This window comes from Dermacentor variabilis, unplaced genomic scaffold (assembly GCF_050947875.1).
Source record: "Dermacentor variabilis isolate Ectoservices unplaced genomic scaffold, ASM5094787v1 scaffold_12, whole genome shotgun sequence".
Lineage (NCBI taxonomy): Eukaryota > Metazoa > Arthropoda > Arachnida > Ixodida > Ixodidae > Dermacentor > Dermacentor variabilis.
The window spans coordinates 9,886,680-9,898,958 of record NW_027460280.1 but is presented as its reverse complement, the minus strand read 5'-3'; the positions used below and the strand labels follow the sequence as shown (position 1 = coordinate 9,898,958).

The 12,279-nt window shown below is 45.2% G+C and overlaps 1 protein-coding gene across 11 annotated transcripts in view; it reads right to left on the bottom strand.

The window, feature by feature from the left end:
- Vps8 (vacuolar protein sorting 8) overlaps positions 1-12,279 on the bottom strand; it is a 947,651-nt gene that overhangs the window by 551,153 nt on the left and 384,219 nt on the right. For all 11 annotated transcript variants that reach the window (XR_012825005.1, XM_075677146.1, XM_075677136.1 and 8 more), the window contains one exon: positions 3,434-3,528. Coding sequence is in view for 10 of the 11 variants with exons in the window: in XM_075677146.1 (XP_075533261.1) it covers positions 3,434-3,528 (95 nt within the window). In the remaining variant the exon portion in view is untranslated. The remainder of the gene's footprint in view (positions 1-3,433; positions 3,529-12,279) is intronic.

Below are 12,279 nucleotides of genomic sequence, written 5' to 3'. Positions count from 1 at the left end.
GACGCAGAAACTCGATGCGGTCGTCGGTGAATAGGCGCAGCATCGCCAGTAACAATCTGATGCTTGACCGCGAGCGTCTGGCCTAAAGGGCGATCGTCCAAGTCGAAAATATCGTGGTAGGACAATAGTACTTCGCAAAGGTCTTCAGCCTGCATAGAGGACAGGTCCGTCGCAACCATTTTCTTTATGTTGGGATCAACACCCGAGGCTGGCGCGAGGGGCATGCTAAGCTCACGAGAACCATCGGTCGATAACGCTGCCACGTATTGGTCGACGAGACAATCAATGGCGGCAAGGCAAATACCTTGCGGTAGAATTTGCTTTGCCAATCCCAAGTTACAGACAGGCATGCGAGTGTGGTTCGCAGTAATAGTAAGTATACTGTGAGGCACGGTGACGTCATACTGTATTGGGATGTCGGGCAGAGGAGTGACGAGGTACTCGCCATCAGGAACTGGTGAGAAAGACAACAGTTCCATGTAGGCTATGGAATTTGGCGGCAGGCGAAGAAAGCCAGTGGAGCGTAAGCGGCAGCGGGGTGCATCAGAAGGTTCTGCGAGCATTGGCAACTCAAGGCGAAGGGTACTGGAAGAGCAGTCAATAAGAGCAGAACGGGCGGAGAGAAAATCGAGGCCGAGAATGAGGTCGTGGGGGCAATGAGCAATTACGGTGAAGAGGACAAGAGTGTGGCGGCCGGTGATGCTGACACGTGCCGTACACATGCCGATGACAGGCACAGTACCGCCATCTGCAACGTGGACGACGCTTGCCGATGCTGGGGTGACGAGCTTGTTCAGTCGTCGTCGGAAGGTAGCACTCATAATAGAAATATCTGCTCCTGTATCGATGAGTGCGGTGACAGGATAGCCATCAACGTCAACGTCAAGAAGGTTTCGGTTAGTAGGTAATGTGAGCAGAGGATTTGAGGGCAGAGTCGACAACGCAGCTTCACCTCCAGAAGCTGCAGTGCCTAGTTTTCCGGCTGGCTCCGGGAGGCAATAGGCGGCGAAGAGAAGCAGCGGGTTTGGGGCGAACGAGACTGGTGGCGTCGAGGTGAGGGCGAGCGGCTGTAGCAAAGGTTCGGAGCAGGGGCATCAGCTGTAGTGGGTTCATGGCGGGTGGCATAGGGTACAGAAGCTCCAAAGGTGCGGGAATGAGTGGCGGCTTAAGTCCGAGGAGGTGGTGGCCATCGGTTTCGGCAGTGACGGGCGACGTGGCCGATGCGACAGCAGTGGAGGCAGATCGGCCTGTCATCAGGGGTACGCCATTCGGACCGGTTGTGGCGAGATGTGGCAGAAAAAGACTGCCGTGGACGAGGAGGGCCGCTAGATAACTGGGGAACGCTGGGTCGAGACGTGGGACACACGGTGTTCAGACCCATGTTTTCAAATTCCTGTCTGACGACAGCCTGAATCATCGCAATGGTGGTTGCTGGTGGATCGGGAGGCGTCGTGGAGAAGGCTGGCGAACAGGCGGCCTTGAGTTCGTGGCGAACAATACGGGTGATGTCGTCACAGGTGGTGGTCTGATGCGGTCGACCCTCACATGTCGATGTAGCAGCAGTGTTGGGTAGCCGCGTGATGCGATGTGTGATACGGCGGCTCTTAGCTTGGTCAAGGCGACGGCATTCTTTGATGATGGCGTCGATAGTCGAGACGTGGCCGAAAACAAGCAAATTGAAAGCATCGTCGGTGATGCCTTTTAGCACATGCGACACTTTATCTGCTTTAGACATAGTATCGTCAGCTTTGCGGCAGAGAGCCAAGACTTCGAGGATGTATGAAATGTACGGCTCTGTAGACGTCTGCACACGAGACGCAAGAGCCTTTCTCGCGGCAGCCTTGCACCAAATGGGGTCGCTGAACAGTTCCCTGAGCTTTTCTTTGAAGTTGTCCCAACTGTTTATCTCATCGTCATGCGTTTGGTGCCACACGCGTGGGGTGCCGCCGAGATAAAAGATGACATTGGCGAGCATGATCGTTGGGTCCCACCTGTTATTAGCACTCGCGTGTTTATATAGCTTGATCCATTCGTCAACGTCCTCTCCCTCCAAGCTAGAGAACACACTAGGGTCGCGATGTTGGGCAACCGTGATGATTGGAGCAGTTGGACAAGCCGAAGCTGTTGCAGAGGCGGTCTCGTCACCGGGAGGCATGGTGACAAGCTCGATGTACCGACCACTCCGGAGTTCCGTGGTGAGGACGGGGATCTCCAACCTCCACCAGAATGTTACGTGTGGAAAGACGCAGATTAAAGAGGCTATATACAGGCTATTTGCACTGGAGCCAGATCACCAGGCCGACACTCGCTCGCGCCAAGGGCACAGACCAACTTCGTCGTTCTCGCGGTGGCTCGTCTCTTGAGCATCGCTCGATGATATCGTAATAATACATACCAAAGACTGGATAAATTACGCATGGTTAACCCTTGCTTCCAGGAAATTTGGAATAAGAAGAAATGAGAAGAAGACAGGAAAGATGAAAAGGCGACTGCCAATTTCCATCAGGTGGGTCAGTCTGGAGGTGCCATCTACATGAAGCAGAGGCCAAAGAGATGGGTTCCCTCCACCAGAGGACCTTAAAGGTCCGAAAACCTGGTACCAGCTCAAACCCCAGTATTCCCCTTTCCCGAGATACGGTTAAGCCATGCACGGCTACATGCAGGAGGGTCCAACCCTCGTGTGCTCGGGTAAGTGGTGTCGCAACACACTGAACATCTGCTTATGCAAACGCCCCTGCGAGGTACAGAAATTATTCCTAAATAAATATTTTTATTATACACTTTTATATAACAGAGCAGAACCAAAAAATGTTTTGGCAGAAGTATTTTTTAAAAAATGCTTTACACAGTACAGTGAAAAGTCACGAATATTATCAGAAAAATGTGCGATGATTGAGCGTGGTGCATCTGGGACACTTATATTTAAACTTTATTTGGGCCAAATATTTAAAAGCTGCTTCTTTCTTTTTCTTATCACTAACAGTTGCAGTGAATGTCACCACGCTTCAAGAACAGCAGATGAAACCAAACAGCAGTTGATCTATATGTGAAAAACATTTAAACACTGTCAACTAATTCCACTTGCATGAAAGACCGCTTTCAAGCTTCTTGAGGAAGTAAAATAATGTCCGAGCACATATTTGAAAATAAAGAAAGAGTATACTTGTACAGCTGGCTTCTTTAAGCCTCAGGCCATGACAAAAAGCAAGTGCCGACAGTGAAAAGGTTTGTTAAGGGATTAAAAAAGGGTGTTAGCAGGACTAATTGATGGTGCATGTGTTGGTGGACGTGTGAGCACACCTCGAAAGGAGGTGAGCGCATGAAGGTATAACAGAGCATGGAAATTAGGATGCTTCACACTCCTAGGCTGCCAACATGGAGTAGCCAATACATTTATGCAGAGCAATCATGAGGTTGAGTGAAGAAAATGTACCTTATGTAAACCAACAGCTTGTTGCCCAGAAGCACCTGGCTGTCAGTGAGCTGCTGGCCAGAATCCAAGGCTTGCCACAGCACTGCCATCATTTCCTGCATTGCAGTGAGAACACCAAGACTGAGAAAATGTTGCTCAATAAGCAGGTAAAAATACGATAACCAATGGTTAGGACTGGGAACTTTTGTCAAAAACAAGCTACTCTTGATACATCCAAAGGTTACTACACAAGATACTTTAACCATGCATACCTGCCAACTCTCTCAAATTTTTTTGAAGCGAAGGAATTTGAGCTCGTTTTAGGATTTTATGATGGTTGCATTAAGTTTTATGAAAAACGGATTTTGTTTGCAAAAGTGTATCACACATCTGTCTCTATACCTTCCATTGCAAGTCTTTTGACAGTGAAGAAATGCAAGACGGATCCTTGCTTCAAGCAAGTTTATACCACCCAAGTTGCTGAAGCAGGTGTAATTGGCAACAGCTAAACACTGAAATATCATTGTGGTCAAGAAACAGTTTGTCACTTGCCAGTATTTACTGTTTCAAGTTTCCTGCTGCTTAGTGTGCTGCGTCAAAAGTTAAATCCTCATTACTCACGTTCATATGTATCCCTGAAAAGACTGCATGCCATCACCCTCCTACTTTTCCCCTTTACACCTCCTGCAAGATTTTATGAATTGTAAAGTTCATAGGTTCGCAGGTATGACAATGATGTCCAAAAGTAGCCACTATACTGCTTCTCACATGATCATGATTGCTTTTTATAGCTGTTGCATCTCATCCCCCCAAAAATCAACTGTTATGAAAAATTACCTGTAAGTGAACACCAAAGAAAGATGATCAATGACCAGAAGCAGTTAAATGTACGTACTAAAAGCCTGCAGCTATTTTACAACTGTTACACAGACAGCATGATGAAGAAAAATACAAAATTCAGTTATTATGCAGCACATCATGCAAAATCAAAAGAAAAAAATAACAACTTGCGTGAGCTTGCAGCATCACAGCTTAATTTCCAGCTAAGCTATTTCCTTTGAGCAGTTGTATTAAGAATTTTTAACACCTGAAATTAGGCCGCACACTTCAAAACTTTGCTTACATGTGACCCATGAACTCATATTCTGTAAATTGAAATTCAGTGTTACATTTATTGCTAGCAGAACATCAGAAAAATATGCATATAATGCTTATACAATGCTTTCGAGCGGTGCAATAAAGTAGACTTTCATTTATTCAACTTCAACTAATTCACTCTAAAACTGGTACATCGCAACATAGAAAGGAAGAAACAATCCGAGCCAGCTAGATGAAAGAACAGAGCTCTGTCTTCCAACTGGTTTATTGGCAAGTTGCACGAAATATATAGCCACAAGAAAGCATCGGGACATGTCGTCACAACACTCCACAAAACGTCACACCAATAGAAGACTACACCATCATGAGTCACAGAACGTGCAATTCTGTCATGCTTGGTTAAACTGATTACGAAATCTTTCTTCCTGGAAAGATAGGCACAAAGCTCGCTAACACACGTGCTGCCAGCCCTTGCTATAAGATCAGCTTCAATAATCTCCCACGTAAGTTGTGATCGGTGCTTTTTTAGCACTTCACACCGATAAAAATTCGGCTTGCACTTAGGAATTCACTGTCACAACTGTGGATGTAAGCCGAATTTTTATTGGTGTGAAGTGCTAAAAAAGCACCGATCGCAACTTACGTGGGAGATTACTGAAGCTGATCTTATAGCAAGGGCTGGCAGCATGTGTGTTAGCGCGCCATCTTTGTGCCTATTTTCACAGGAAGTAAGATTTTTTTATCAGTTTAACCATGCATGGCAGAAGTGCGTGTTCTGTGCCTTATGGTGGTGTAGTCTTCTATCGGTAGGACATTTTGTGAAGTGTTGTGACAACATATTCTGATGCTTTCTGGTAGCTATATATTTCGTGCAACTTGCCAATAAACCAGTTGGAAGTCAGCGCCCTGTTCTCTCATCTGGCCGGCTCCGATTGTTTCTTCCTTTCTATGTTGCGCTGTACCAGTATTGGAATGGAATACCAACTCGCCCAATCATCAACCCTAGTGATCGACTAATTCAATTTTTCAGTTAATTCAATGCCAACCGAAGATCCCACACTAAGGTCCTGGCTGGTAACCATACGCTTCCATGAGCCAACAGTTTCATTATTTATATCCTGAAATTGGCCTTCACTAGATAATTTCAACTTGACTAGTGGCATGTATGTGCTTGACTAGAAAGGTGACCCCAATTGTGACCCCAGTAGCTACAGCGTCTATCTTTGGTGCTAGGGGACAGAAAGTGTACTGAAGATACGTTACCTCCTACTGAGAACGCCTGTCTCCGACCTGCACTAGGAAGATTTTCAAGCACAAACAGCAGTGTGTACACGATTACTGCCTTTACCCATTTTAATTGTGCAGATTCTTTAGAGCGCAGCTCTTATCTGCGGCCGTTCCTGCCTTTCCACATCGGCGACCTCCCTCAGCGTAACCAAGTGAACGAGCACAGCGAAGATGAAAGATCGAACTTGGAGTGTAGCGGGGGATGAAAGATGGCGATAGCCAAGAGAGTGTGAGAAGCAAAGCGGAAGAGGAGGGTGCAGCCAAACCATGAGGTGGAAAGTGGAGGAGGAGGGTATGACAAAAGTGTGAGAAGAAAAGCGTAGTGCCCCACAAGAGGGGCTCTGAGGCGACGACTGCTACAAGATGGCACCAGAGTAGCACGTTGTCGTCTGTTCACCGATGGCATGCAGCGGGCACATCAACTGATACCATATATGGAAACAAAGCACTGCATGAGCACAGGTCTGTCTGCGGCGACTACTGTGAATCGCGCCCATGTATCACCCATGTGCTGCCTCTTGTTATCTCCTGATTAGAGAGGCAGTCGCACCACACTTCGCTTCATTTGCAATGTGCCACACGAGACAGATTGTCCGCGCCAACCAATATATAGCGAAATGAAAACATGTATGCAGCTGCGCTCAAATTTCGCATTAGGGAGTATCGTAATTGTTGGTGAATCTTTTTCGTAAGAAAATTGGCTCGAAAACTGCCTGCACAGTGCAAATAGTGTTGCTGCATTATGTTTCCTAGCATAACGTTCCTACTTATGAGGTCGCAACTACACAAGACAACAAGCTGGCCATATTCCTATCTCTCAGGCGAGTTTTATTTGCAGAGTTCTCATTAGTGTTTCATGCACATTGTGCTGAGTGTTCTTTCTCGACGACACCACTTATCAGCAAGCTGACACAACTTTGCTGAGCGATGGCAGCGCTTTTCCAAGTGGCACCATAGTGTCTACACTACATTTCTTCATCGGGTTCCTAGGCACCCTCGTACTCTAGGGGGATGTTGCAGTCATCGTCCGACAGGTACATAAGTGCCTTGCATCTTATTCATCACCATCGTTCATGGGCTCCAGCGACGGCATCCATGGGTCCAAGTTGATTGACAGCAGCATGTTGATCAGCCAGCTCGCCGTGCTCACTCCAGAACCGCTTGCTCTGCCTTTTGCGTTCTCGGGGACTTGGGCGGTAAACACTGTTTCACTGCAACAGCTCACTTTACAGATTTTTTTGTGTTGTGATGGTCTTGTACATCGTCGGCGGTGAACTGGCGCCTCCGGCCGCGCTTTTCTGTCTGTTCTCGTGATGTAGGCATGAGCGATTCAACTTTGGACGATGAAGACTCCATGGCGCCGACAGTATTGCCACTTCTATCATGTGCCATCTAGTGAATCGCCCACAAGGCAGAGTCCAACCACGTGCACAGCCTAGAAGATATTCAACACTGCTGCCTGTTGCAACGGTGGCGCAGTGGTTAGCGCGCTCGGCTATGGAACAGCAGCCGTAGCGGTGGGGCAGAGGATCATGGTTTATGTAGTTTACGTAAAACATGGCAACGATTCCAGCCACCCACTTTGAACTGAATTGGGCGTTTATTTTGTAGAACTCACTTTGTCGATAGCTAATGACTGTATAAACAGCTTTCGCTTAATCTCAGGCCACTTCGACGACAGAGTATTATGAATACCCTTTAGGAGTTTTCGAGATCACTTCTCGTTTCGAACACATTCAAGCCTAACGAGACAAACCTTTGATATGCCAGCGCTATCTATCAGTGAAGTTGAGAGATAGGCACGATGATGGCATATGGCCTTTAAGATTGGAGTATCTCGAAGGCTATGGTAGGCAGTCTATACTGCTTGTACTGATTTCATCGCAGATCGGCAGACACGGAAAGTACAAATACAACGTGCTCCTGGCTTCCGTTACGCTGCCTCTTGTACTTTCTGAATGCACACACAGATAGAATCACTTAGGTGCACTATGTCTGCAAAATTCGAAGTGTAATGGAATAGCGACCCGCACGTAAACTACACTATAACGCTGTGCTAAAACTTGCTTTCTGCAAAGTTCGTTTACGGAACGGTAACGCTATTTCCTTTAACCCCACTTTTACGCTAACATTAAAACTATCTACTGTGAAGAAGTGGGCCACGTCTAGCGCTGATGCCCATACTGACAATGTTGAAATTCTGCAAGACTCGAAATATGAGCTCACACAGGGGTGCCGCGATTATAACGGCTGCAACCAAGGGCCATGCAGATCCACGGAAAAGGCGGCCTTTGTGCAGCAGGGCAAAACCCCCATGATAGTGGAACCAACACAGTGGAAGCTGCTGACATTAATGAGCTCTGGGAGCATGTCGCTACTAACAATGAAACAGGTGGTGCTTCAATGGAGGAGTTTCTGAATGCAGATAGTGCTGGCTCGTTATGCAAAGAGATCTCCCGATGGGGCGTTCGTTGTCGCAACAGACAGCGGTGTTGTGCAATGGAGGCAACGAGCTTAACCAGTCTTTGACACCGACCCTGGCGTTCATGTGAAGTGCACTGTCGTCGATCAACTCGCTCATTGATTTCATGCACACTAAATTATTGCTGCTAGCGTTGGCGCAGCAGCTGGACAAGATGCAGACTGCTGCTGTGAACTTGAAATTCCTGCGAAAGCAAGTGCAAGAACTTCAAGTCAGTGCAGATTTCTGACTATTTCAGCGTGCCTAGTGCTTGATACGCTGTTGAGAGGTATAAATCTACGCTTTATTTTTCACAGTCTACTTACACATCTAATTTTTTAGTGCAAGTGGCAAATTTGGTTTCGGAGCTACAAAGGTATGTTCAGCAGCTTTTTCTTTTTCGGCAGTCCTGATATAGTGATGGCTGGTTATCAAGATTGGATTTTTGGTTCTTCTTGATATTGTTATAAGTGGATTACACTGTCAGCTGCCAGCGTAGCCATGTTTTTAGCAAGGCTATAGTCAGAATCAGCCAGAAACCCCTGGTCAGACTCATATGTTATTAATGCTCTTCCGAGCCAGGCAAGCCTTGATAAGCCCTGGCAATGCTCATGCATTGTTTTCAATGACATCTGGCACTTTTCAATGGTCTGTGTATCCTCATAGAGTTGGAGCCTCTGCTCAGCAACTGGCTCGTTCACAAATGATGCCTATTGATTATTCGGAGACTGATAATTCAGGCATGTTGATTATTTGGACTGCATCACGCCACCGTCACTGGCCCATAAATGTAATGTATAATGATGACCGAAATTTTGAACACCTTAACTGTTTAATAATTCGAACTCCGCCTGCATTACTGCATAGAAAGTTGACAGCCAAGTTGAGTGGAAATAGTGATACTTGGCCTTTGATATGTCACTGGCATCGCCACGGCATGATGATGATGATGATGATATGTAGTGGTTTGTAGTGGAAAGTCCAATCAATGGCCAATGAGCACCAAGCAATAGTGTTATGTACTCGATGCTGCAGATAATAACAAAGGGTAAGGTGGCTGACTATGACGATATAATGTGGCTATATAGAGGCCTAAGACCGGAAGCAAGATATAAACATACTAAAATAATGACAATGGCTTGTGAGGTGTGCTATGAACCTAAAAGATATACTATGAAGGAGTGAAATGCTAAAAATGTATATATACCAGTAGCACTACTGCCTAAATGAGGTCCTTAAGTGAAAAGGCTTGGAGGGAAGTGCTGTACAAAGCTCCACTATTGCAGCAGGAACCTCTGACAAGAGGCTGTGCTAAGAAACTTGTGGGCCTAGAATTTGTAATGCGTCAACATCCTGTAAAAATTGAAAAACTGATTTTCTGTTAAAAAGCGGGTCAGTACTAAGGAGCATATCGGGATGAAAAGGAATATGCTGTTGATAGACTAGAGAAAAGTGTTTTTTCCTTTCAGATTCTGCTACCCGGCACTCCAGCAAGATCTAGAGGAGGGTCAAGTGTCTCGCCACATTTACAGCAGGCAGGAGGTTCACTACTGGTCAAGAGACAAGAGCCTGTGCCATAGGTATGGCCTATCCTAAGGCAGTAGAAAATGACCTCAGTTCGCCAAAATTTTTTTATTGGTGCTTAATTTCCTAAGTGTGGCCTGATTAAATGACGTTTATTGGAGGTTTCAGTGTCCCACATCTGTTGCCAATGCCTTCTAAGTTTTTTGCGCAAGAATGGCTTTAGGTATGAGGGTGGGATACTTATGGAAGGGTTGCCAGCTTTCGTTGAAATCAATGTGGCAATTTTATCGGCAAGCATGTTGCCCTCGATGCCTTTGTGCCCAGGCACCCAGCATACTATGACGTGCTGTTTCGATGTACGTACTTTGCACAGGAGTAAATACAGCTTAGTGAGTACAGGGTTTTTGTGGTTCTTGAGTGACATCAGAAATTTTACGACAGATAGGGAGTCTGTGAATATAATGGCTTTCTGTAGCTTTGTTTTCTTGATTTGTTGAACAGCAGACAGCAGACAAATTATTGGCCTTAGTGGGATTAGAAGAACTGGAGAGGCTTATACAATGTTAACTAACGGCCATGTCCTCTGCTATAAGGTCTCCCAGATAAGAAGCAATACGGGGTACAATTCCTAATCCATAAAGACATAGCGGGCAACATTGACGAATTCTACAGCATTAGTGAGAGGGTAGCAGTAGTCATAATCAAACTTAATAAGAGGTATAGATTAACGGTAGTGCAAGCCTACGCTCCGAAATCCACTCACGATAATGAGGAAGTAGATCAGTTTTATGAAGATGTTGAAATAGTGATGAGAAAAGTGCAAACTTAGTATACTGTAGTAATGGGTGAAAAAATGGAGCTGGGCAGGTCATGTAATGCGCCGGTTAGATAGCCGTTGGACCATTAGGGTTACAGAATGGGTACCAAGAGGAGGGAAGCGTAGTCGAGGAAGGAAGAAGACTAGGTGGGGCAACGGAATTAGGAAATTTATGGGCGCTAGTTGGAACCGGTTGGCGCAGGGCAGGGGTAATTGCAGATCGTAGGGAGAGGCCTTCATCCTGCAGTGGACATAAAATAGGCTGATAACGATGATGATGACGATGATGATGATGATTATGATGATGATGATGATGATGATGATGATGATGATGATGATGATGATGATGATGATGATGATGATGATGATGATGATGATAAGACAGTATTGTGTAAGCCTCTGTGGTGAAGATGCTTGTTTCCGGGTGCAGAACGTTGGATTCCAAAAACGATGGGCCAACGGCTGCATACGAAACGCCAGCGTGTGACTTTGAAAGCATTAGTGTAAAATTCTGTGCACGGGTACTGGGAGCCAGACCTCTTCAGCTGAACTGCACTCAACTTTCGCTCAGGTGTTGTTTAGTACTATTTACCAATGCTGCAACTGTGCGTGTTGTCTTGAGATTAATTTTCAATATGCAACATCATTCGGTGTAAGAGTGGCCCCATCTGCAGAGACAATGTAACTAGGAAATAAATGTTTTTTCCACTCTGCTATCACTCAAGTCAACGGCCATTTCTGCTCTAATCTCGAAAATATACAGAGATGCTAACAGAATCATATAAGGCTGCTCTTTAAAACCTCATTCTGATTATGCACAACCATGCGTGCTCCGAAGCGACTTAGTTATTTGTGCATAACGTCACTTGAGCTTTAGATAATTCATAATTTGTAATATGCAATGCAATGACAGAAACTTGATAATGTAGCGAATACTGGGATGTCAACATTGTTTCATATTGAAAGCAACAAGGCTCATCATCATTCAAAAACTATTGAAAAAATATTCAGTATTTGATTCACTTTTGGCATTATTTGATTTGTATTCAATTCGGTCTCAAGAATTACTATTCGCATACCCCTATGGTTTGTTTGTTCAGATCACATAAGAAAGATCCCAGAAAAGCAGCACAAATTTATTTTGTACAAAACTCTACGGTGCTACTGAGCTGCACGGAAAGACTAAAAGTGATACGCCTCCAGTTATTCAGGCAGGAAGTGTTAAAATCATACTGTGGATACTTTGTGAAATATCCTTGTCCCATTTGTACTCTTTTTCATGTGACACTTTACCAACTCAACCAATTTACAATCTTTCTGGACACCTCAGAAGCAAAATGTCATTTCTACAGCATATACTTCACTTTAGATATAAGTGTGATTAACCAAAATTGAGCTACGTATTATATATGGGGCTCCCACAAGAGAACTATTTGACAGTCACTAAATTCAAGTGCTCATGAGTGTGTTCCTAACCTGCCTGCAACCTGAAGAGACAGACTGAAATGCCCAAACATGTAGAAATAATTTAGGGAGCATCATCTACTATACTGCATGGTCCTAATTACAAAGAACACTGTGCAAAGTAATGTGCCCTCATAATTTTTCTGAGTGAAAAAAAAATGAAAAAAAAATGTGAGAAAGGAGACCAATCTTTCTAGTTCTTAAAGCTCATAAAGA